Raw genomic sequence first — 27,309 nt, 5'->3', positions numbered from 1 at the left:
TATGTTTCACATTCAAGTCTGATATTTTCCTCACTTGGAGGAAGACAGAAATGCTACATATTCCCACAAATACTAAATTTACCGTTCAAGAGATTAGATGCTACTTCAGTTAACAGATTTAAAAGACGTCTCTGAGCAAACATCTCGCGTTGTGGGCTGGTGGTAGATATTATGCGGCTGTGTCAACCTCCTGCTGTGTGAGGTGATACAATAACACAACCCTCTAATTTTACCTTTCAGGTCAAGAGCAGAAAGCAATTTGTTCACATTTATAAGTCAAAAGAACTGGTTGGTAAATGGTTGGTTGCTTTATGAGAGGGGTGGTCTTAATACTTAACAAGTGAGGAAAGAGAAATGTTATTTATAGTCAAATAATGCAGCGCCATGTCAAAGGAAACTAAAGATTCTTCAGCATAATAACGTTGATAGTATTGAGCTTTTCTTTTTTGTTAGCAGTTGTCAGACTATAGTATTTATTCCTTATAAATAATGGTTTATTTATGGTTTTCACTTAGTATAGATACAGGCCTAGATACAGGACTTTAATTTGAAGTCAGTAACACATCTGATCTTCACCATGGCTGCTTACCCACACTGCCAGTTATGTGTAAGGCTGTGAAGAAGAGTGAGAAACACAAAATCTAAAAATGAAAACACTCCGTCAGTGTTCAGTCCCAAATGCTAAATAATAATGTGCTGCTTGGTAACACGTAGAGGATGAAAAGTCACATTATTTTGCTGAATAAACTCAATAAATGTCTCTTTTATTTGTCCCTAAATCATTTTTCATACATTCTCACATTCTTCAGTACCCAACTGGATAAAGAGCGATCTACATTAAAGATCTAGAGTTTGAATATAACACAGAAGCAGGTGAGATCCGCTCAATCACTGTTGGTTCACATTCAGCCAGATGCATATGTTCTTCATTGGTTGGAAATAAATTGGTTGTGTACATGCTGCCCCTTACTCAGTGACCCTTGTCTGTCTCTATGTGAATTGCTTTCATGGCGTGTTAAACGAGCCGTGCTCGTGTTGGTGTTTCCCTCCACAAGGCGGCCGGTCTCTAATCCGCTGTCTGCCAGAGTTATGTCACACACCAGCTATTGTGGAGGGTTTGATTGAAGACGCCTGATCTAACTAACTGATTCCTCGCCGCAGAGGTGCTCTGACACATGGGCGACATCTGAGATGTGTGAATTGGCAGGCGAGTCACATGACTGGCATTAAGCCAATCAAAATTTTTAGATTCAGACCCCCGGGTGCAGCTTTATGGTGAAAAAGGCAATACTGACAGATGAGACAGTGACAGTGAGAATGATTTTTAGGTGTGTACAGCTAGAAAGGGTTGGATTGGATCACACAATGCTTTTGCTTTATTTGCTAACTGCAGTTTCTCTACAGCTCCTTTAAAGCAATTTATTATAAAAACCAAGTTTACAATGTAGAAATAATGTTCAGATTATGTTTTCAGGACCTCATTAAAACAGCACATCCAGAATGATTTGGTAGTAAGGTGCAATTTATGATGTTAAATGAAGCCTTGAATCTCCAGAGAGCAATTTATAAAGCGGTAACTATTCACTGCCTGACAGTTACTTTCAGATTTAATTCAGGTCTCGACTGCGACCATCTGTCCAAAAACCCTGTAAATCTGTACATTTTTTAACAAACATCTGATTGAACTGAGATTTTTTTAAAAATTATACATTTCCTTAAAGGTGCTTGGATACAATTACACAAGAGTGTTTATACTGTGAAAGAAACGTCATCAGTTACATTGTTAGGATTTTTTTCCTATCCTACAAATGTATCCAGTCTGTGTTAGTCTACAATTATATTTCACAAGTTGATAAAAGTGCAGCATTCAGTCGTTTTTATACTGAAAAACCTGAAGCCGTTGTTCAATATTAATGTTGATGATACCAAATTATTATTTTTTTAAACCTCCCTCTGTTAGAACATATACATGTTTTTCTACTTTTTTTTTTCATTTAACAAAAAAAATAACGTTTTAGATGAAACCGAAGCAGCTCAACCAGAATTTCGCCCAAATAATACATATTAAAAAAAGGCAAAATTAGGATTGAAACTAACCAGAAGTAAGAAGAATATGAATCACTGACATCTTCCAATAATCACTACTACGGACACCTTTTGTTTGGTATGAAAAAAGTAAAGATGTTTAATACCCAGCCTTATTCAAACATTGCACCAAGATACATCCGGCTATATTTAGTCTATCTCCTTCAGCACTAAAGAACTCCAAAGACTGACAGTCAGTTGTTGAATGCTGACAGGAGGTCTCCCCACACACTCAAACCTCTGACATCAAAGTCTCCATCAGCAATGTTCAAAGCATTTAGCTCTCTTTCTACATCCTCCCTCAGAGGGGGACAGGCCTCAAACAAGGCCAGAAAGCACTCAGTCAGTTTCTGGAAGGACACCGTTCGCTTTGTGCTGGTCTGAACCCATTCACCTTCCCTCATACTGTACTCCATATCAGAGGCCCACTTTTTCAGCACATCGCAGTACGCGTCTCTAAATTCCAGGTGTTCTTTGGCCAGGTCTATCAGAAGTGCAGTGGGCAGTGCAGAACACATGAGCTGAAGCACACTGTGTTTTCTACGCAGCCAGTCCAACAGAAAACCCTGTGAAGCAGTTTGTGCAGCCGGGTTCTTCGTTGTCAGCAGAGCTGCAGCGATGACCAGACAGAAATGTTCTGCCGCTCCTTCACATCCCTGGAGGACAGAGTCTAAAAAGTGCTCCGCCCGGCAGGCTTCACCGCCCCGGCTCAGCAGAGCACCAAGCCTCTCCATCAACATCACCCCCTGAACCTCAGCATCAGCACCGACCGCTGACACGTCTGTGAAAGGACTCAGGACTTTACATGCAGATTTGCACTGAATGATGTGGTTGCAGAAGCCGGTGACATCCTGGTACTCGCTCTGCTTGGTGTTTGCAGGACTCCAAGTGTCAAACAGTGTCTTCATGATGGAGACGGGCAGCTCAGGGTTGTTCAACAGCCCAACAAGCAACAGGTGCTGACACCGGGACAGGTCCGAGAAGGAGACCTCGGTGTATTCAGGGAAGGCAGCTCCCAAACTTTGATTTGTGAGCTGCAGCTGCTTCTCCATAACCCCCCTCATCGTGGGATTACTGTGGAACCTGGAGAAGAGGTGTTCGCAGTAGCGGGCCCAGTGAAAAGCTCTGGACAGAGTCTGTTTGTCCCACTGCTCCACCACACCGCTGTGCGCCGCCGCGGCCAGCAGCTCCGCCGCGCTCGCCAGGTTCTTCAGCACCGCCTCCATGTGGCGCTCTCTGCGTTCAGAGTCCGCCGGCGGGCACTCACTGTGGAGGAAACACACAACGTTTACCCACACTGTCCTCTGCTGCCGAACGACTGCTGAAAACGGCCCTGAGATAGTTAGCTACAGGTCAGCCACAGGTCAGCTACAGTCCAACAACCTAAAGTCAACAAACTAACACTTAAAACGGGACTTCCGGTGGCACGTTTCAAAACAAAATTATTTTTTCAACAAACATGGTTTTAAGTAACACCGGGCGTTACGCACACAAGTGAATACAACACATTTAAAGGCGTATTTAGTGGAAATAAACATAGATACTGTTCTCACTCACTTGTTTTTGACTCTTCTGTCGTCCGGATGCCCGTTTGTGCCGCTTTTACCACTGCGCATGCGTTCTGCAGTGTTCAGATTTGGCCAACGTATTTTCCTTCAAAATAAAAGCCTTATTGGCATAAACTGTGCAGAACTGGGACGAAACTAACTCAGTAAACACACATTTTCTTTTCATTATTATCTTCTGGGTAACATACATATTTATGTAGGTAATACTATTGTAAAAAGCCCGTCTAGGATTCGAAAAAAACTTTCATGCATGTATTTCTTACAACAGAGTTATTCATAATTTAGGTATTTTGATTGTGTCTGCTTCATAATGATCGTCATGAATTTATTTTCAACTGCTGTTTTCTACGGTGTCATTCTGCAGATTACATAGGCACACACTGGAAAAAAAGAAATCCATTAAATCAGTGAATCAAAGGATTGAATTTTTCAGGCTGACCTGCTGAATTGAGTCCAGAAATGTCATATTGAGGCAACACAATGAGGCGAGAGGCGGGAGGCTCTGCCAGCAGGATCAAACTTCCCTCCCATCAGCAGCAGCAGCGTGCTGTGGGTGTACTTGTGTGTGTGCTTGTGTGCAGTCAGATCCCTGTGCAAATGCGCAGTGAGAAAGACCTCCCCAGCCCAGATTGGTTCAGTGCTTTGGAGCCTAACCTGTGGGTCGGTGCACCGCTGTGAAAAGCATGAAAACTGGGATCCAGCAGCTCACAGGACGAGTGAGAGAAAGGTGCGCACCAACGAGCTGAACCCTCAGGGTGAGCACAGATAAAGAGCTTTTTTTTTTTTTGGACTCATGCAAGACATTTTTGCAGCTTTGCTATTTCCAAATGAATGTCAGACGTTTGAGTGTCTTTATGCATATTCTATTTTAGACTGGGGGTGTTACTTGTACTTTATATCCCCTGTCTGGTCTCACCAGGGATATGAGCTTTGCAGAATAATGTCAGCTTATTAAAAGTTGGGGCTCAGTGATATCTCACTTCTTTACTCTTAAACAGCTGCAAATTCTTGCTTTTGTATTTGTCTCAAATGTAATTCAAAACAAATTTAATTACACAGAATCTGACATATTTTCTTCACTTGCAGCTCTGAGTTATTTCATTGGTTTTAATTAGTGGCTGCTCAGCTGGATCTCAGTCATAACTCATCAGGCTTCCTCCCTTGATCCTATTTCCAGAGTAGTGAAATGTCTGTTGTGGCTGTTTTTATTTGTGACAGTTGTAAAGAAGGAGACAGCTTTAAAATCTTATTACAGTTGTAAATGAAATGTGCTGCTGAGGTTTTTAAGAGGCCAGTGCAACACAGTCCGAAACCTGTTTATTGCACTAAATTCAGACATAGCACCAGATCTGTATGGTAGGATAAGGTATATCTGTCAGTATTTCCTGTCATTATTGTTTGTCTGAAATTCAGTTTGTTGATGCTGACAATGTTTAACCTAGAGCTGTCTTTAAATGAAGGCCTGAGGCAGCCTATTAGATGGTGAAATTATTAAGGCAGTGTAGTATCATAGCTCAGGATTTATGATAATCCATGTGGTGCTCTAATAAACACTAGTCACAGGAATGTGTGCATATGATATTGTTATCAAGCTTTGTGCTGTAGGCTTTTTGTGTTATTGGATGTTATATTATACAGGAGAATATTCTGCTTTTGTTGTAATTTTCTGCTGGAGACTTTGTACTTTGTTGACAATGTGATACCTGAATACAGCACAGATACAGTACTTATCTGCAGTAAAAAACATGCTGAGTACCCTTGTTTAAATGGACAAATCAGCCTCCAGATCAGTTTACTGTTGTAGAGGAGAAAGGCATGAAGTTTGACGAGGATTGGGAGGACAGAGCCACTCTTGTTTTTTCTAATTGATGTGATTCAGCAGTCGAAATTCCCACCCATATGCCTTGGAGCATTCTGCAGCAACCATGGCGGGTTATGACGGCTTTACTGAAGTCATGAGGCTTTTCAGACTGGGAAAATGTACATATGGATATCTCTGAACCTTTGGGCTACAAAGTTCATCTTTTCTGATTCTAATCCCGGGTCTTCTGTCAGATTCTGGAAATATAATAACTAGATGAGGCAGCAAGTTTAGCAGAAGGTACATGATACTGTACATAAAGCCTAGTAGAGTGGTTGTGTTGGCTGTGTTTTGGCCTACAGCTGAAGAGGTCAGGCTACAGTGTGGTGAGAGTAAGCAGGTATGTTTAACAACAGCTGGTTGTTTCTTTAGGACTATTTCCTGGGAAAAGAGGGGGAAACCCAGTAGAATTTTTGTTCATGATTCTGTCAATAAATCATGAATGATTCACATCACTGACAGATGTTTACTCATAATTACTGATTATTAAGCATTTTTCAGCTAATCCGAAGTGTGTTTAAATTATTTATTTAGCCTAAGTAGTAGGAGACTTGTTTTAACACAGAAGGGAATCCTACTACAGTTTCTCTGGGAAATTTGTTTAATATACAGTGTATTAAAAACTATGTGTGAAAAATATTTAAGATAACATTGTCCTCGTGCTACAAATTATTTTATTTTAAGTATTTTTTATGTTGGCCAGTGACAGATATGTCAAATACCCATGTTGTTATTTACATAGGACACCAGTGAATGGGCTTGTATGAATGGGTCTTGTATTGTGAGACATGAGAAGTTGTCCCAGTACCCTTGTTCTGCCTGTCAGCCTGCACCACAGTGGACATGGGAATGTAGCACCTGTGTGTAAGTGCTGAGCTCCAGGGTTTAGTGTGTGTACGCAACGAGGAGCTCTTGTCTTCAGGAAGATAAGACAACCTTGGTCGGACATCAAGGTCCTGATGTCCAGTGTTGCACCGCAGTGTGATTTGGTTACAGCCAACTCCAGGGAGACCTTGAAATGTTACATAGCTTTAAAGGTCAGATTCCTCACATTGTGTTACACTCCCTCGGTATTCGGTGGAAATCTTCAGCCATCACAGACTGTGAGCTAATTGTTCATGGCAGTTTTGCTTCCTTGTTTGAATAAGCCCTTCTTATAATTTACATATAATATTTGCCTATATGGGAAATGTAGGATAATCCTGCTTGTGTCCAAGCAGGAGGCACAACTATTTATATGTGACAACATGACTGATTGATTCATTATTGCTTTATATTCAACCCACTTTCTGTTTCTTTAATTCAGCCTTAATGTATGTTAAAGAATTTAACAACGACAAAGAAACAGAAATGATACAGTAGAACAAAAAAATCATATCACCAATCAATGTTGTCAAATCAGTAACAATAGAAATGTTGGGGCACCTTGGTAGATCACCTGGTAGAGCACATACCACATATCAAAGCTGAGTCCTTACTGCAGTGGTCTGGTTCCAGTCCGAGTCCAGTCTGGGTCCAGTCTGAATCCCCTCTCTCTCCCCTGCCTTTCCTGTCTCTCTCTATCGTCACTGACATAAAGGTGAAATGCTAATATATACTATATACACACTGCATATACAGTAAAAGTTCAATATAGCCTTAGCTTTTATTTGCTTCTACCACTGAACCGAACTGTATTTGGAACAGGCGTCTATATAAGACAGAAGTTTATTTTACACAAAACTCTGTAATGATGGAAAACGCTATCAGATTGTTAATTTAAACCAGTATGAATATTACTCATAAATAACTTATCAATTAAAAATCATTAATTTAATCATTTCATACTTTGGTGCTCACTGTTCTCATAAAATGAACATGTTTAAACATTTCTATTTGTGTAGGCGAAGCAGCCTAACAGCTCAAAACTCTCTCCAAACTCTTTCCACATTTGTCAAATATATTTATCAAAATGTGTAGCCACACTGGGCTAGTAAAGGGGACCTGCCTTTAACTGGGAACCTGCTTTTAATTGAAGTTTTACGGCATATATATAGAACAATAGAAAAGTTAATGTGTCTCTCAGCTCAAGTACTCCCATCTGGTGCATTATGAACCCGAACACAGTTTTTAAACTCTCTTAAGTCCCTTGATTATAGAGTTGTTACGATACTGATACCAGTATTAGAAATTCCTCTGATACTACACTGATCCAATACCACAAAATTTATTAGCCCTGGAAAGGGGGCTCTGGTACTTCCCAGCAATGTCCCATTTGCTGCTTTATTTCTCAAGATAGTGAAGTCATGACCATATCTTAAACCTGAGGCCATACAACAATGAGAGCAATCATATAGGCTTAGTAGTATATGCTTCAGATTGGTACTTGGTATTAGCTGATACACAAAGTTTAGGTATTGTATCAGGAAGGAAAAAATGGTATTGGAACATCTTTACTTGATTACATGACTATAACAGCATTTGAAGTAATGTAAGCTTTAAAGCTTTGTGATGACACATCTCTAAGCCTTGAAGTTTGTCTTCTCTATGTCCGCACACTCTTTCTATGTCAGAGTGAGTTAATCGCAGCACCCGTGCTTGTAAACTGTGAATTTTAACATTGTAATACCAACTGATGGAGTGATACTGGACTGAAATAGCTCATATAGTGAACACTTAAAGCATACCGTAGCGTGTTATTGGAAAAGACTGTGAGAAATGTTTCATTTACTCAATGACTTCACTTTAAAGACAGTAAATAGCTGTTGAATATTGATGTCGATTGCAGTCTCTCCACCAGACTGTAATGTAAGGCCTTCTGCAGTGTCGACTGGATTGGATTGATTTAGACTGTGTTATAGACTGTATCATAGATTGCAGTGTAATCTGAAGGAGCTCTTTGTTTGCCTATGCTGTTTGTTGAATAAAAGTGCTACTGTATGAGTCTGGCTCGTATAAAAGTGTCTGTTGTGCAGTGAAGAGGCAGACAGGAACTCTGCTGTCGGGGTCCATGACAACGTCTAATGTCATCAGGTGGACTGAAAACCAAACCAGGATTTGGCCAAAAGGACAAAGACACTCACATCTCTTGTATTCATTTGATCCTCCTTTATTCCTGTTGAAAACATTGGGCCTGAATGTCAGCTGTTATTGATGAATATTGTCATAATAGTTACATATCGATCGGTTTCAGCTTATCAAATATGAGGATTTACTGGTTTCTTCTGTTCTATGTCACCGTTAAATATGTGAATATCTTTGAGTTTTAACTATTGGTTGGTGACAATAAGACATTTGAAGACACCACTCTGCAAATTATACAAATTATACATTTTGGGCGATTAATCAAGAAAATAAATGGCAGATTCATAGATACTAAAAATAATTGTTAGTTACTTACTTTACTGATTACTTTATTGTGTCCATTTCCATATTGATAAACAACAGACACATTGGAGGTGTACATTGTGTCACTTTCTGTGTCCTGTCCTCCTCCTCTCCTTCCTCAGGCCGTATAGGGAACCATGTGCAGCTCCCTGAGCCCCAAACAGCCCAGTGGCCCCGGTCTCACAGACATGCAGCAGTATCACCAGTGGCTGGCCAGTCGACATGAAGCCAGTCTGCTGCCCATGAAGGAAGACCTGGCCCTGTGGCTGACTAATATTCTAGGTAAGCAGTGTAAACATCTGACCTTATTCTGGCAATCCTGCCTTCCTCAGTTTTACATTTCTGTTAATGACTACTTTAGTGTATTTTAAATGATCTAGACTCCGATAAACAATATATAATTGATTTACGTGGCCAACGTGGGCTACCTCTCATTGAAATGTTTATTTTAATCTGTTGGTATTAAACAAGTTGTACAAGAATATATTTCAATGTTTTAACTAGTTATATTTCAGATTGTTGCACTGTAGTGACTCAATTTATGGTAAATTATTTATTTCCTACAAATGTTGCTGACTTTCCTAACAAATACAAAGTACTGTTGCTGATTCATTCAAAACACTGTCCCAGAAATTGCTCGGCTTTGAAAAATGTTCTTATCTTTCACATTAATTGAACTGGTATTGCTGATGTAAACACGTCTGCAGGGGACTGGAAACAATCTGAACCTCATTACACACTATTTTAAAGTCCCTAGAATGTGTGACTGAGTTTCCGTGTTCACACACTCTCCCATAGATTTGCCTTAATTGAATAATGGGTGTCATTAAGCGTTCTCAGATAATTCACAGCCAGTGCTGGCAGCAGAGGGATCCTCAGCAGAAGCTTTGTGCAAGGTTGCTACAATAAATCACCCTGTGTAGTGTACTTCTTCAGTAGCGCAGTCACAAACCAGATGCATGAAGCACTCTGAGGCTCTGATTTAAAATTAGTGACTTAAATTTTATTGGGTGTGTATGAAGAAAGTTAGGTTTCAAGTTAACACATGATAGACGCACTATGGTTTATTTGAGAATTGAAAAAAACTATATTTGATAACTAAAACAGTTATCAATAACTAAACTAAAACAGTTATCAGTAGTAAAAAGACAAAGTTAAATATTTCCATATGGTCTTCTATGAATACAATGTCGACACAAAAATCTACTTGTTTCCTCCACCAGAGTAGGTTACAATGTAAGAACCTGTATTTAATCAGCATTTTAAGATTTGTTAAAGACTGTATAGTCTTTAAGAAGAGGGGCAGTCCGTCCTCATTATTAAAGGTTTTTCTTCTAAATTTGCTTTTGAACTGTGTGAAGCTGCACTTGGTTAAAATACATTTAACATTGTTCACCTAATGACTGGAAGTTACTCCATGGGACATCCTGCAGGATGTATACAGTCCAAGAATCATTTCTCAGATCAACTGGAAGCCAATTAAGTTCCTGAAACTGAACCTTGCCTGTGTGTAAACAACTAAAAACAACTTCACTATCTTACCTTTTATCTCCGGTGCTCTGTGTGTTTGCACTGGAACCAGCTGAGCTAGAAACCTCTCGTTTGATGTGGTGAGGGATCAAGGTCAAAACGGACTTCAGAAGCACAGGCATCCACATGTTTCCAGTAAATACACAGTATTTGTTGGTTTAAGCCCAATATTCTGTGTGTTCAGCAGTGCTGTAGTCAAGACCACCTTTGTCGAGTCCAAGACCCAGGACTAGTCGCCGACTGAATCAAGACTAAGTCCAGATGAGGAGAGACACAATTCAGCTCCGAGACATACAATAAGTTTGTCACCTGTCCATTAGATAGATAGCTAGATAGATAGAGTAGATAGATAGATAGATAGATAGATCGATAGAGAGATACGATACGATAATAGACTTAGATAGATAGTAGATAGATAGATACTTTATTGATCCCGCAGGACATTTATGCTCAGCAGAGTTTACAGTTTCAGGTGGGAGGAGTGGCGTGGTGTAACGATGAGTCCACTGATTGAGTGGGAAGCGGATCCTCGGTTAAACTGATGAGTCATATTGTTGTTGTGATGGGAGGCTGGAGGGACTGAGCAATTTATATGACTGAGTGTGTTTGAGTTGAAATGTTTCTCTGAGAGCCCTCTGGAATATATTTTCCTCATGCAGCGAGGAGCGAGTGAGAGTCTGAGCACAGAAGACGGGAGCTCACTGAGCATTTCTCAAGATTTCAATCTCTCTCTCTTTTCTGGGCTCACTTACAACATTTGGAACTCATTAAACGTTGAAACCCCCAGACCCCTCCTCCTATAAGAAACAGAAAGGGGATTTAAAAAAATCTCTCCGGTTTCTTTCCACAGACACCCCCCTGCCACCACCTCCTATTTCACAATGATCTAACTAAGAAGGAATGGTCCTCTGGAAGTCAGTCAACTGGACACCACATGTTGATCACCAATCTATTTTTGCAACTGTGCATGATAATGAGGCATTACTGTGCACAATCAGATGCCCCATTTTCGTGTGACCATGTCTTTGCCAACCCATGGTGTACTACCAGAAAATCCCCCCAGATTCCCCCAAGTCATGCTGTAATATTTAAAAAATTTGGCTTCTGCATAAAACTGGCAGCACAAGCCAAGCTCAATCAGCCAAGCGGTTTCTGCGAGTCAATAACATCGCACCAGGTTCAGCTTCAACTGGGAATGGACTGGAGATTACATTTTATTTCCTTAGACTGTACATATATTCTAAAATGAGCATTTCTATGTTGAATTTATTGCCGAATTCTCTGCTTTCTTTATATGTCCCTTGGTCAGGTCTGGAAATCACCGCTGAGAGCTTCATGGATCGCTTAGACAATGGCTTCCTGTTGTGCCAGCTGGCTGAGACACTACAGGAGAAATTCAGGCAAAGTAATGGAGACCTGCCTGCTCTTGGCAATAGCAAGGTACAGAGAAACCTGATGATTACAGTAGTCTGGCATGATAACGGTTACAGTGAAAACACAAATCTGTGTTCCTGGACTAACTTTGAGTTTGAATGATTCGACAGAGGATTGATTCTGAGAGGGGAACCATCATTCAGGCAGTAACTTATTAGATCATTTTGACAGACAATCACTATGGTCTTGACTATTATTAAGTCTCCTGACTACTATCAACAATTCTTCTGCTTGATTAGACAAGAATATGAAATCCAGCACTGGCTGTGTTTGTATTGCCACATAATTGTTCCCTTGACATGTTTTTCTGTATATTTTATTGGGACCAGACTACTTAAAGACAACAATGTGAAGTTTTATTGATTCTCACTGAGACAGGAAACAACTATACCCTACATTTCCCTCAATAAAATCAATAAAACATAGAGAGTCTCTCCCATCTCTAAGAAGAATTAATACCATTACCTTTGGAGAGTAATAGAGAAACCGAGAGACACTAAGTAGAATTTTGTTTGATATCCAATCTGCCCGTAGATCTTACATGTTTATTGGTTTTGTCAGCTCAGCAGCAACCATGAATCCCAAGTTTGCAAGGAGGTCCACAATTTCAGAAAGCAGTGCACACAGGGTGGGATTGGGGGATGGGGCCTGCAGCCTTCAGCAGGGCAAAAAAGAAAAAATCAGGCTTGCAAGGACACATTAACTGATGGGGCCCCACATCGCCTGTGAGAATTGGCAGAACTACGTTAAATGTTCATTTCTTGTGAGCCTTGAGTGAGGCTTTAATGAATTTTGTGAGATTAAAGGGTAACCTTGTATGTAATTATCTGTTATTTAACCCAAGCAATCTGCGCAGTCGTATATTTTACTAGGTCAGTGCTCAAGAAAACAAACTGATTGGGGTTCAGATCCTTAGATTGTATCAGGTTCAGAGCCACTGCTACAGGTTTGATGTCTTGAGCGAATTACTGACAAATATATTATTATTTCCACTTGTGCCCAGTCTGTCCATAAAAAAGTCAACAGTAACATTTGGCTCCTTAATAGTCTCCAGTGCTGAATATGACAAAAGCATTATCTTGCAGACATGAATGCATTTTTTAACACCTACTTACTTACACATTGAGCTTACGTCTGGTGCTCAGTGGGATTACATGTTTCCAACAGAGGGAAACACTGATTAAGGCATGTTTCTGTTCAGAGGACAAGAAGCCAAAGACTCTTTTGTTGGCCTTTCCGTAAGAGTTGTTGATGTTTGCACTGAGGCATTACTGTGCTGATGACGGTGGGTCTCCTGATCTCAGTATGAGTGTAGCAGCACAGATGTGAGGAAATACTTGAGGTCAGTGACCGTGGGACGGCAGAGGAGCCACTGAAATAGAGGATCCTATTGATCGCATAGGCCAACAGAGAGACACAGTCTGAGACAGACAGAGAGAGCTGACCTGTAACTCAGGCTTTAAAATCAAACAAAGTTGTATTATAATGTTTTATAGTGAGCATGATTTATTGCTGTTTGTCCGCGTTAAAGCTCCTCACAACGCACATTCAGCGGTCTCAGTTGAATGAGCCATGAGATTAATCACCTTCTCCATGCCTGATACACAGTCTCATCTTATGTAATTTTAAGTTTATAACTCATGTGAAACAATTGTTGCTTTAGCAGGCTATCATGGCATTACATAAAGTGTAGTTCTTTACTGTTTTGTGTTACCACTTTAAAGAAAACTTCCATCTGCTTTGAAGCTTCATTATAAGTTGGTGTGTGGAGTCGGGCTAAGTGATTCCAGCAGAGAGAAACAATAAATGCCTTTGTAGATGCTGTCTTCCCACGTGTTTACATCAATCAGTATCAACTGCAGATGAGCGAAGATGATATTTCTTTCTTGTCATATCCCTGCTGTGTGCCAAATTCAATACCACCACCTCATTAATGGAAATGTAAAACAAAAGTTTAACATTTTGGGAAATATGCTGGTTTGCTTTGTGACGAAGAGTTACATGAAAAGATTGATGCAGTATCACTCCCAAATCTTTGAATGTGAAGCTACAGCCAGCACTCTTAGCTTAGCTTAGCACAAAAACTGGAAAAGATGGAAAAAGCTAGCCTGGCTCTGTCCAAGGATAACAAAGTCTACCTACAACACGTCTGATTAACACATTATATATGGTTTTGTTTAATGCATAAAATAACTGAGGTATAAAAACAACCATTGACCATTTTACAGGTGTTTTGACTTCAAGTTACTGCGTCAGGAAAAAACCCCTAAACTTTAGAGGTGCTAGTAGACTGGCTGTTTCCAGTATTTATGCTAAGCTAAGCTAACTGTATCTTCATGTTGAGCAAACAGATGTGATAGTGGTATAATCTTTTTATCTAACTCTCAGCAAAAAGGCAAATAAAAGTACTTCCCCAAAAATGTCACCCAATGTTACCCAAAATGTCAAACTGTTCCTTTAAATTGCACATGTACAGCTGTGAAGGTCGAGATGCTGCAGGTCTACATAAATCATAAAGTTTATCGTCTTTCCGAGTGAAGAAAATTATGGGATTTTCGAGAGAAGTACTTCCTTATACTTATTATTGGTTCCCATCCCTTTAAGCATAATGTCTTCCAAAAGTTTTATACCTTCTGTGCATTTATTAGACATGTAAAGGTGCAGATAATTCAGCAAGCCACCACAGCAATAATAACATGTCACTCTGATTGTTAGATCAAACGGCACTGGCAATGTGGCCGACATTATTTCTCCAGGAATTTAACAACAGAAAGGATTCCAGAAAAAGTCAAAAGGAGAGCCTGGAAAGAAAAGAAAAATACCCACAAAAGCCTGCATATTTCCAGCATGAGTTCATTGCACCTTTCTCATAGCACAGACGCACATATCCTGTATAAAACCACAGCAAGGCGCATAAATCTCCCCTAACAGACCGTGTGGGGGCTGAAACCCTTAAGCATGTCATTTGATCCCAAATCATAGAAGGCCTGGTAAAGTAGCCCTGGTTTTCTAACCCGCCATCTCCTATATTGATCTGTACGGAAAAGGTCCTTGATCCTGAGTTGAAACCAGAGCCTCAGCAGATGGAGAAGAAATCAGTGTAGATAAAGAGTGTGTGGCTCTATGTTTTGATGGAAATTCAGGGGGTGGGGCTGCATGGACAAGTCACCGTGGTGGACATTTGATTTCTCTTTGTCACACACAAAATAAAGTTTCATGTTCAGTTCAGTGTCTAAGTACTATAGGGGATATTCTTCATCTTAGGTTCATTTCTGTCTAGCCTACATGAAGACATCTGCTGACCTCTCTATGTCTCCAGCAGAGTATTCCCTATCAGAGGATACCATGTCGGCAGAGCGCTCCCTCCGGTTCCTTTTTTGCACGGGACAACACAGCCAACTTCCTGGCCTGGTGTCGTAAGGTTGGAGTTGGAGAAACATGTCTGTTTGAGTCCGAGGACTTAGGTGAGTGTACTCTTTTTCTGCCATCTGAATGCTAGAAAACAAGGTGGTCTGTAAACAGGCTTCAGTTTCCTCGCAGTGACACAGTTTGGCCGTCCCTGGCACTGCCGGGGCATTGGACTCAGATTTCTCTCTCCTGTGAATGGCGTGATTGTGCAGGTAGAGTATCAGACAGGTTGGACTGCTTCCCTCTCCTTCCCCTCTGAGGCTCAGGAGACTCACATCTCCAGGCTGCTTTGACATCCACACAAAGCTCACAAGGGCAGCAGTCTGCTGGGAGCAGCTTTACCTGACCATGAGGACATGTGCATCTCGAATACTGTGCTCATGCACAAAATGTCTGGTGTAAAACAAAGGGAGCACAGACAGAAGGGTGTGAGTTAGTGAGAAAGTAGGCCAACGCTATGCAAATGTTTTCCTCAGCCCAGAATAGGGACATTTTGCTCTCTTCCTCATTCTCCCTCAGTGTTTTATCTATGTCTCTCTATCTATTGCAAGGATTTTTTGTGTGTTATGTCACTGAAATATGCTTGCAGTTAAGATATGCAAGAATGAAATATTGTCTCTACAATGAGATGTACAGTATGTGACCCTGCCAGGGACAGAAATACCTAGAGTATTCGTACATTCCTATCATTTCTGACTAATGTCTGGTTGACCGTCGCAAAGCAATTTAAACTACGCAAATCATTTTTTAAGGCCAAGTTACAGACACAGTAATCTATCAACACTGCACTATCACATGCAGTGGACATGTAATTATGTATACATCTTGTGAAAATACTTCAGAAAACAGTAACAGCTGACACCTGTCTTCTTTCTTTCTTTCTTTCTTTCTTTCTTCCTTTATTCCTCTGGATGGACTTATCAGTTCAGCAGTAGATGTAACAACACCAGGTTTGCTATCATGCAGTGGATATTTTGTCTATAATGCATGGTGTGGTGTGTCACATATATCATACATTTTGCATCCACTCTCGCTGTGTGGTCATAGATTCAGTGAAATGAACACCTCAAGCATATATAGATATATATATACATCCCAAGTCTGAAGAAAACTCATTTTCATTTTATTTTGGATGGACAGGATTGAAGAGGAGAGGAACCTTTTAAATGCATGAGCTCATTTTATGTGCCTCTTACCATCACACAGTCACTAATCATCACTCATTGCCTTTTTCCAGATACCATACAGTGTATATATTCTGTGATTACCAAATGCTAAAACTTGATCTCTTCCTGTAGTTCTTCACAAGCAGCCACGAGAAGTGTGTCTCTGTCTTTTGGAGTTGGGAAGGATAGCATCACGGTATGGTCTTGGTTTTTCTATTTTGTTTTTCTTGTTTATTCTAGTTAATCTAACTATTTTTCCCATATACGTCTTTTGGTTGTTATATACATATTTTCTTAGTTCCACACTTATGGAATTACATTACTCTTTGTCTGCTTGGTACAGATACAACGTGGAGCCTCCTGGCCTTATAAAACTGGAGAAAGAGATTGAACAAGAGGAGAAAGCACCTCTACCACCTCCATCACCTGTTTCCCCAGCTCCACCCCTCCCTCCATCTCCCTCCTCATCTCTCACCCCGTCTCCTTCCCCATCTCCGACTCCTACCAAAGTCACTTCCAGCAAGAAAAGCACAGGGAAGCTGTTGGATGACGCTGTAAGTTAGAAGTAGCTGGTTTTGCTTCTACTTTTGATATCAGGGGGAAAACATTTGCAATATATTAATCTTTTGTGTGTTACAGGTAAGACACATCGCTGATGACCCCCCCTGCAGATGTCCAAATAAATTCTGTGTAGAGAGACAATCACAGGGTCGATACCGCGTTGGGGAGAAGATGCTATTCATCCGGGTGAGTTTAGGTTTCGATGTATTCAGCATCTGGTGCTGAAAATGTTTTCATTTTTGAACAATGGTCTAAGAAATATTCAAATTCTTTATAGAGTCCAATGCAAAAATACAATAGAAAGGTGTTCAATTCAAAAAAAGGTCTAGTTTCTCTGTCTGAGTGTTATTATAAGTATATTATTGACATATACGCAGTATTTTATTGTTGAGGGAGCTCCAGGTGTCATATGTTATATGTTTTCTCATCTACTACTACTACTACTACTACTACTCTCAGGTGTACTTGTACACATTTCAGAGACTATTTTTATTGCACTATATTTATTTGACAGCTACAGTTAGTTACTGTAGTGACTTTACAGATTAATATTTTACATACAAATCCTGTATCAACATAATCTAGCCATTTCATTTATCCAGGAGTATAAATAAAAACTGCAGAAATAGGCTTCACTTTGACCAGCAGCAGCATAAAATGTTTTATGTATACTGTTTATATTATCAATGCATCAGTGGTAATAATCCAACACTTTTATCTATAATACTTTTTACAGGCAATAATCTTTCTGTCCTTCAGTTGCTTAAACATTTTGAATGGAAGACCTGGAATGGAAGGATGCACAAGATGTTGTATGCACAGAGTACAGTTACAGTATGTGAGATACACCATTTGAAAAGACTTTTACTTGTAATGGAGTATTTTAACTCGTGGTATAATAAGACTTTTACACCACTGTACTTTATATACGGTCTACTACTATTATATTACGGTATACTGCAAATGTTGAATAAAAAGAACAAACTTTTTCCTCTGAAATGTAGTAAAGTAAAAGTATAAAGTGGGTAATAATCAAGCAAAGTGCAAGTATCAATAAACTGAACTGCAGGTTAAAAAATAGAAAAAGGTTAATTGTGTTTTCCTACTCTTTGTGTTTAAGTGGGTTGATATATTTTACAACATAACACAAGGATAGAGAAAAACTCACAAAAATGACACAGGTTCATATTTTTGCTTATTAAATTTCAACCATTTTATTAATTTTCAAATTGATTTGGGGTTAATAAAAATAGGTTCTCACATTGCAGTGCAGACCTCTCTCCATTCACACAGCATATGGTAGCACGTTGATACTTGGGGCTGGCTTTGGGATGAAAGTAATCCATTGTGTCTGGAAAGCCCGCCTTTGCTGTGAGGTCTCATTTACTGGTAATGGTATTCCGACAATGTCCATCTTCAGCCAAACATAATGTGGCTCGCTGGCTGCAAAAGGAAAATAACACCCACACATTTCCATACAATCTGATGACCAAGTTATTACTATGAAAATATATTACATGGCTATGTGACCCAATACTGGCCATTGCATTAGTTACACCTTATAATAACATTGAATCCATCAGCCCAGGAAATGTTACTTGACTTTCTGTGAGTCGAGGGGTAAATGGTATTGGAGAAAGACAAATGGAGGCTAACACAGATTAGAGAAGTAGCATCGGTTCCCTTGGGATCCTGGTTACTTGGCAACCTACAACCAGGATTCACACCTCTAAGAATGTGAGTCATGCCGCCTGTACGTTCAGGATGTGAAGACGTTTAAAAGAGAGTTTACTCTTGGGTGTCCTCTGCTGTCAGCACACTATATTGCAACTACTAATGTAAAATCTCAACCAAATCAAATCATCAAGTCATTGTAAGGTTTGAATGAATAAAGCTGTTTTTAAATATTAGTGTCGACAATAAGACTCTAATTTCTTGCTAGAATAACATCAACAGCAAAACAACATAAATTTGAATATTTATTAAATCAAATCATCATTTGATGCCTTTTCAGCAACGAGGTTTCAGTCTTCATTGTGTTGCTGAGCAACCAAGGACAAATGGTGAGAAGCTCACAGTGTTGAGCCAATGCAGTCTGCTGTACATGTCATCAAGTACAAATTTGCCTCAAAGGGCTTTACAATCTTTACAGGATATATATCTTACAGAATATGACTCTGTTTGCTTAGACCCTTGATTTGAATGAGAAACCCCCCCAGAAAAACCCTTTAATAGGGAACAAAATCAAGGATGCAATAGATGTTGTATGCACAGAGTAGACAGAATGAACAGTTGTAAAATAACACAAAAATGACATGTGTTATCATGTGTACTAGTCACAGTTACAGTATGTAAGATACATAACTTGAACAGGCCAAAGCAAGTGTTAAACCTCTACTACTCTGTCTCTCAGCCAGCGCTCTTCACAGTCAATATGCTTTAATTAAAATTCCTCAGATGCTTTTACCCCATAGCAGCTAATTCCACTGAAAAGGAGTCTTAAGGCATGAATACATTAAGGCCAAGTCACTGTCTGTAGGCAGCTGTGGAGCGTGGAGGACAACAGTGGCATGCAGCACCTTGGTAGCACAAATAAGAGTATGCTCCACAATTATCTGTATGTGCCTGAGAGACTGACCTTCTCAGCTCCTGGAATAAATGAGGTGGTTGTAGCCTTAACAAGGGGTCAGAGTAACATCACAGTGTTTGTGAGAAGTGCTGTCCAAGCTCAGCCCTCCGGCCTCTGTCCTTTTCTGGGCTGCTGTGGAAGGAATGAGCCCTAAGAAGGGTCTTGTCCCAAAGCAGCGTGATTGAAACCCCTCTGCATCACACAGGTCCATTAAATCCACAGTCACAAAGCCTGAAGGCCTGGCGCTAGTGATTGGAAGCACTGCCCCACCAGTGCCCTCTTGATTGATTCTTCTAAGAGGCTTATAAATGTTGAATGTTATGCTGCTGGAGGGCAGGAAGCCTCATATGTGGCAGACTGAGGTGACAATCTCATGAGGTAGTTCACCCTTTAAACGATTTAGTTTGGTATTTGTCTGAATCATTCTCTTCTATTTGTATTTTTATAGCAGTTATAGCGTCTTAAAAGTCTTAATAATAACCTGTTCATTCACAGTATCTTCTGAGAAGGGCATTTGGTAAAAAAGCTTGTTTTAGTGGAGGTGTAATGCCATGTTAATGAGGTTGGGGGTAATAAGGCAGACATGTTTTATGTCCACAGTGTCTGGCGAATGCGAGTGTCTGAGCACTCAGTATATCAGAGCCTTTTATTTCTTCTTCTCTTTATTATAATGGCCGATGTTGCCATGGTACCCAACCCTGAGAATGTGCCCTGATGTGGCAGGGGGCATCATTTTGAAGCAAATGTTGCAGATTGAACGATGAAAAAACACTGAATATAATTCCTTGGTTAAGCGGATCATATACTGTATTTTAGTGATGAAATAACATATTTTTTTAGCAATGCTAGTGGCCTGACTCTGGGGATGGCAATGGCAGTCCATATGTCAGTCGGTCCACCACTTTGGTCCAGTCCCATTGTGGGACTATTAAAGGAATATCTTATTTTATCTTTTATCTTTATCTTAACTATTTAGATGGACTACCATGACATTTTGTAAAGACTTTCAGGCTAAATCATACGCCATCAGCAGGTTGACATTTTTCTTTCTTAGTGAAAAGTCTTGGCAATTATTGGATAGATTGCAATTATGTTTGGTACAGACATAGTCCCCAGAGGATGACACCCTTATGGCTTTGGTGGCCCCTTGACTTTTTTCCTTTAGCGCCACCAGCAGGTCAAAAGGTTCATTTAGCCTGTGAAATATCTCAATCTCTCACAAGATAAATGGATTGGTACAAATTTTTTTACAGACATTCATGGTTCCCTGATGATGTATCCTAAGGACTGTAGAGATGCCCCGACTTTCCTTAAAGTGTCACCTAAGTTAGCAACTGTTTGAACTTTCATGGAATTTGGTTCAGACATTCATGCCCTGATAAATTGTAATAACTTTGGTGATTTCCTGCCTTTAATGTTGCGCCATTATCAGGTCAAAATTGTTGTGTCGAATACTTCGGTTTATGCAATTAGCATGCTAATTAGTCAGGGATAGTAAACATTGAACATCATGCCTCCATTAGCATTTAGCATGTAAACTCTCGGAGAGCATGCATTGCTATAGACTGTTGTAGTTCCAGACATCAAACAGTGACATGAATCAATCTTTCTGTTCTTGGCCACGGCCTGCTCAACATGGCATTAGGCTGGTAAGAGATGGAGAAAGCTTCCCTCTAGGGACCTCAACTAGTCCGAGGCCCCCAACATCAATCAACTGCCCTGTACATCAAAGCCATGCTTAACCATTCGTTCAACTTCTGCCTGAGAACCAAAGCCTCAATCAGTGAAATGACATTAGTCCTAAAGAAGGAAGGGATCAGCAACAACCATAAAGCTCTTCTTTGACACACTGACATCAGAAGTGACACTATAATCCCATTTCTCTCCGCAGATGCTGCACAACAAGCATGTGATGGTGCGTGTGGGTGGAGGCTGGGAGACCTTTGAGAGCTACCTGCTGAAACACGACCCATGCCGCATGCTCCAAATCTCCCGGGTGGAGGGCAAGACGTCTCCCATCAGCAGCAGCAAGTCCCCCAACATCAAGGACCTCACCCCTGACAGCTACCTGGTGGTGGCAGCCCATTACCGCAGCAAAAAGTGAAAACATGAGACTGAAAGGACACGGAGGATGACTTGTTGCCATCCTTTACTGCCTAAGGACGCGGCTATGTAACATACCATTCTTGAACACATTACGGCTACAGACACAACTGCATTTGTGGAAGGCACACTTGTGTATTAGTGATGTTTTGGTTTTGTTTTCTTTGTCAAAGAGGATTCAGTAAATTAATGTTTGTGAATGGAATCACACTAGTAGGCCCTTAACAACGCGTTGTTTTACAAAACTGTTAACAGCTTTGAAAAAATGTGGCAATCATTACAGTATAATGAATTAACGAGGGTAGAAGTAAAGCTGTAAATTTTCTAATTGTATTTTAAGCAATGCAGTATATCACTTATAGTGGGTAGAATCTAGTTTTTAGCACACCTGCTCCTTCAGATAGCCAATCAGGCCTTCAGTACCTGGCTGTATTCATATGTGCTTAAACAAGAACTTTTTTAGGAGGATCTATTGGCAGAAATGGAATATAATATTCATAGGTATGTTTTTTCATTAGTGTATAATCACCTGAATAATCACCATATGTTTTTCTTACATTAAAATGAGCCTTCTTTATCTACACCGCAGGTTAGCCTTCTGTTTTGAACCGTCATGTTTCTACAGTAGCCCAGATCGGACAAACCAATAACTGACTCTAGATAGGACTGTTTACTGTTGCTTTTTGTGGCAACTATAGTTTCTCTCTTTGTTTGGAAGGGGAGGTTGAAGCGAGTGAGTTACAATCTGCAACTACACTGCTAGATGCCATTAACACCTACACACTGGTCCTTTAAGTAAGTGGTGAAGGTTTCAGGACATTTAAGAAGCCAATATTTCTCGTATGTGATGGTAAAAACCAAGTTTTCCAACATTTTCCTCCCCATTTTTAACCATCTGGCTGATATTGTTTTCCTGTTTTCCTATACTGTGGCTCTTATGGGCACCGCACTTAAGTTTAAAATTGAACACAAGCTATGAAGAAAAAGTGGAAAAGTTACTGTCCAAAGAAATGAAATAATAAATCTTGAAATAATAATATTCCTAGAAAACCAAACATTGTTCATAAAGTGTTAGGGCCTTTTTCTTTATGATTTATTTTTTTATCAGGCTGAGAAAATGAAGCAATGCTTAGGTTGTTTACATGTTGAATATTGTATGCAATGCATTTTTATACTGTTATAATTTGTAATAATCATTATTATGATCGCTCCTGTTTTCTATGTCTGTTGTAGGAACATGGACAATCACCTCTACAAGACGCATGTAGTCAAAAGCTTTGTTGATTTATGATTGATAATAATACAGTAGATTTACTCATCTCATTTATCTCAAACTTTTTTTCCCTGGAAAAATAATATGTGGGTTTTGTATGAGATCACTGGCTATGCTGAGTAACCCACAGGCTTGTATATAAAGTACGCAAGTCCAGTTTCTGTTTTTAGATGTACATTTTCAATAAATTCTCAAAACTTCACCATTTGAAACGTCTTTGTCCGTATATATTTTAATGTTTTCTGACTAAAAGCCCCAGAGGAGTCTGCTTCAGAATTAAACCCTCTGAAAGATAAATGTTCAACAGATGTGTCTACTGTACTGGTGTTTCTTTTTATATATATATATATATATATATATACTATATATCTCACCTGCAGTATGTTACATATTGTTACCACTGATCATTTTAACCAAATTTAATTCTTATCTCTTGAATCATTTTTCTATAAAACTGCAATTCTGCTCAAGAAATCCACACAAAAGTAGCAGAAATGTGATTTATTGTAGCAAATAACATTGGCTGGAGTTCCTGCTCTACAAAATGTTGAGAGCACCGGAAACATTTAAAGATCAAGTGAAGGCTGTAAGAAATGCACTCAATTAAGCAAGTAAAAGTAAATATTTCACTATGTACGGTACACACTTCACTTATTCTTTTCCTTCAGTTTCTTCCTGTTTCCATTCTAGTTGACATGAACCTCTCCCAACGTAAGAGTGTGAGAAAGCATATGCGCTGTTCACCAGATGTTGACAAACTATGTGCAAATAATGTCTAAGAAAAGCTTCTGTTTGTCATATGGTAATTCACAAACATGTTTCATATGTTATTTAAATTAAGCAGGCATCACACCAGTGTTTTGCATACATATTAATTCAATTCATCAAACGAAATTGTGCAGAGAAAACAAAATGGGGCTCTATTGAAGGAACAATGGTAAAGACCAGTCCGAGTGCTGCACCTCCTTTTCATTTTTACTGGTTTTAGTGTTGTTGTACAATATTCAGCAGTATCGTGTGGATGCTGTGTACAGGCTGGGTTGTCAAACAAACAACCCAGCTCAACATAATGTCCAAGACATGTATTTCATCAAAACATCAACACCCAGCGAAGACAAAGTGCTTCAGAAGTTCAGTAAATACCAACAAGTCATGGCGCTGTTTGCACTAGTCTTTGTGTTGCCAACAAACAGAGCCCTAAACAAGGTGAATTATATAATAAGGTGGTTATTACTGTTAACTAATCCTACAATAAGCACACTTAAATTATTCTGTAAACATAAACTTGTGAAATGTATTGTTTAAATAACGGATTTTTGGAGAAGTCATATAAAAAGTAACGTGGCTAATGTGGATTTACAGTGAATTGATCCTCAAGTATGAAAACCAGAAAGCAGAGTAGTGAAAAAGCTTAAGTGTTGAGGACAGCTTTGTCTTAATATGACAACAGTCACCAGAGACCCGGACTTTACAACCATATTCTTTAGTGTTGTCTAAAGTTAGACTGTCTAATCCCCATTGTTAAATAAAACTAATACAGTCGGACATGTATTTGCTTGCACATTTCTGTGTCATCCCTGACGTGTCCAAAGGTCCACACCAGCTTGTATAACTTGGCAACAAGAGAGCAGGTCCTGCTGTTCGGACTGTGATCACTTCAGATTGTTTTGCATAAAGCAATTGAAACCGTTTGTCTCATAACATCATAAAATAGGCAAAAAAAAAGAAAAAGAAAAATGGACAGCAGTTCAAGCATCTTTCACGTCACCTTGCAGCAATTATTCATGATGTTTCGGAGTCAAGACGAGAGATTTTCAGCCCACTTGCCACTAAAAAACAAAGAGAAAAACATAATCAGAACAATCTTTAGTCATTATAAAATAACTGTAGTTGGTAAATCAATATAATATCTATCAACATATGAGACTAGATGTCATCTTGTGTCATTCTGAAGTTACCTCTTACTGGGTTTAAGGTGACGAGATTACGGTTTGAGATGACAGCTGAATGATATATTTTAAAAAATGTTATGTAAAACACTAAATGCATCTACATGTTTACCAGTGGTCCCCACAATACAAGTGATCATTTACGGGATTTTCTATTTGGAAATATCCTCTGGAAGTCTTTAAACCTCACCAACAAATGACATTACCAATAAATATTTCTGCGCAAAATGACTTAAATATTCAATCTGTTAATATACAAATAACCAAATCAGTACTAGGTTTCAATAAAGTATCAAACTTGTCTTGCTTTGGTTCTAAAGATGTTTAAACTTATACATGGAAACTCTCAGTCTGTCAGAACCAATAGAACAAAGATTAAAACTTTTGACATGTCACTATCTGTACCTGCTTTTATTTATTTATTTATTTAAAATATATGTTGGGGCTTTTGCTGCCTTTAATCAATAATAACAGCTGAAGAGTGACACCTCTACCAGCTGAGCTACCTGGGCGCTCCTGTATGACTAAAGAGTGTTCACTGGACCTCAGGAATGACATTAATGACGCTCCTGTTGTTTTACGAAGCCTACAGCTTGAAGATGAACAAAAAAAAAATGAACCTTCAACCCGCCGCCGCCAGACACAGACGTGGTCATCGCCTGCTTCTCAATCTCTTCTTGTTTTTTCCTTTTCCTCTCAACTGCTTCTGGATTTTTAACCCCCCTGTATGTTGTCTGAAAAACAGAGAGAGGAATATGCTCAAGCACTAACAGGCAAAAAAAAAGGAGTATCTTGTTTGTTAAAAATATGTACAAGCAGTCATAAAAACATGCATGTCTTTCCAACGGTATTTTGAATCAATTATTTTATCACAACCTTTAAAAAAAAAAAAAAAAAAGCACACGGCATCTAGCAAAAGGGCATTCAACTGCCAAAAAAGACATTTAAGATACAGGATGGAGCAGCTGACTGTAACGTGACTGTGGGTTAGGGCTCGATGCTTTCTTCTGCGGCAGTAAAAGTGTGAATTATCAGGGTGTCAGGAGATTTAAAGATGAAAACGGTGACTTGGAGCAGAAAGAAGTGGTGGAGATATCAGCCAATCCAAAAGATTCACCTGGCCAAGAACAGTTTTCATTCTGGTCAACGTCTACTCACCTTGATACAACTTTAGCATGGCTCTTACGGGTGTGCAAGTGGCTTTTCTGCACAATAGAAAAATCACTCACCACTCTGTCAAGTGCATCTACCTTCAATGGGGTGTATATATTTAACATAATGCTACAAAGTTACCAGATTATTAGGTACATCTAGCTAAACTAATGCAGCAGGGCTGTAACTAACAATCAGCTCACTTGTCCTTCATTTTAATTAATTAATTAATTAATTAGTTGTTTGGCCCTTAAAAAGGTGAAAATGGTGAAAAATGACATCCACAACCCAGTTTACTCTCATAAAGGACTGAGGAAACTATTCACATTTAAGAAGCTAAAAATCACACAAGGAAATGATTAATCTATTATCAAACTAGTTGGTGATTAATTTAATAGTAGTTTAATGTTAGAAACACAATAATACACGAAACAACATAAATCCCTCATGATGGTAGGATGTATTGCATTAAACAGCCCCACTAGAAGACATTAGTTTTAGTTATAGCACCAAATAATCTAGCAAATGTATTAACTATTAACTTAACACACTATTTTGACAGTTTTACACAACAAACAGACAACCCCCCAAAAAAACTAACGTTATATTAAAATAAATGACCTCTTTTTGTCTCTTCTCGGCGGCCTCAGCTAACTGTCGTCTTCTTGTATCCTGTAAAAACACAAAAACAAACACAGAAAACTTGTAAGCTGTAAATGAAAGCAGCCTGTCTCCTCTCAGTGAACTGCGGCCCTGCAGCAGACTCAACATGCCTCCTCTGTTTACACAGGCTCAACACGGTCAACGCCCTGTTGTATGGACACATGGTTATTATCACATTCATATGCCATACAGAATAGGGACCCCCCCCGCCAGCACCACACACACTATGACTTTACCTGGTGATAAAAACTTTTAGTAAATCAACTCACCGGATCTGGAGTGACAACAACGTCGTCCGCTGCTCCACCAAGGCACGGTAAGCACATCCCCATACTGTGGTCGTTGTGTGCGGGGCAGAAAAAAGCAGCGTAGAAAATGAGTTATATCTGTGTCTCGGGTTAGTTAACTAGGCAGCTACACTGTCTAACCAGCTGACAGGCCAGTTTCAAATAGCTGCGCTGATAGTTCAGGCAACAGAAGCAGCAGCTTCTCCTCCCAGCGGCTGCTGACGGGTCGTCTGACATACCGTTAGCGACCGTTAGCGACCGTTACCGTCAGCTA

The 27,309-nt window shown here is 39.6% G+C and overlaps 3 protein-coding genes across 5 annotated transcripts; 1 reads left to right on the top strand and 2 right to left on the bottom strand.

Moving 5' to 3' along the window:
* Positions 1 to 2,160: 2,160 nt before the first annotated feature.
* fancf (FA complementation group F) lies at positions 2,161 to 3,707 on the bottom strand. The gene is made up of 2 exons (XM_035665000.1): positions 3,643 to 3,707; positions 2,161 to 3,351 (listed from the first exon to the last, which is right to left on the bottom strand). The coding sequence occupies exons 1-2, from the start codon at positions 3,699 to 3,701 to the stop codon at positions 2,280 to 2,282; spliced, it is 1,131 nt and encodes a 376-aa protein (XP_035520893.1). The 5' UTR covers positions 3,702 to 3,707; the 3' UTR covers positions 2,161 to 2,279.
* Positions 3,708 to 4,181: 474 nt separating this feature from the next.
* Positions 4,182 to 23,191, top strand: LOC118330466 (growth arrest-specific protein 2). 3 transcript variants are annotated; one of them, XM_035665003.1, is made up of 8 exons: positions 4,182 to 4,380; positions 9,003 to 9,162; positions 11,720 to 11,850; positions 15,164 to 15,308; positions 16,551 to 16,614; positions 16,762 to 16,972; positions 17,058 to 17,165; positions 21,500 to 23,191. In XM_035665003.1, the coding sequence occupies exons 2-8, from the start codon at positions 9,018 to 9,020 to the stop codon at positions 21,710 to 21,712; spliced, it is 1,017 nt and encodes a 338-aa protein (XP_035520896.1). In that variant the 5' UTR covers positions 4,182 to 4,380; positions 9,003 to 9,017; the 3' UTR covers positions 21,713 to 23,191. The 3 variants fall into 3 exon arrangements, with proteins under 3 accessions (XP_035520896.1, XP_035520897.1, XP_035520895.1); XM_035665004.1 differs by having other exon boundaries at positions 4,183 to 4,408; positions 15,167 to 15,308; XM_035665002.1 differs by having other exon boundaries at positions 4,183 to 4,408.
* A 279-nt stretch (positions 23,192 to 23,470) lies between these two features.
* On the bottom strand, positions 23,471 to 27,309 carry svip (small VCP interacting protein; the record flags this gene model as incomplete). Its single annotated transcript, XM_035665014.1, is given in 4 exon segments — positions 23,471 to 24,813; positions 25,554 to 25,667; positions 26,707 to 26,757; positions 27,018 to 27,309. Coding segments are annotated over 4 exon segments (243 nt in total). The 3' UTR covers positions 23,471 to 24,798.

This window comes from Morone saxatilis, unplaced genomic scaffold, assembly GCF_004916995.1.
Source record: "Morone saxatilis isolate NCDOM2014 unplaced genomic scaffold, NCSU_SB_2.0 Contig2, whole genome shotgun sequence".
NCBI lineage: Eukaryota > Metazoa > Chordata > Actinopteri > Moronidae > Morone > Morone saxatilis.
The sequence above is the reverse complement of the archived record's forward strand: the minus strand, read 5'-3'. Positions and strand labels throughout refer to the sequence as shown.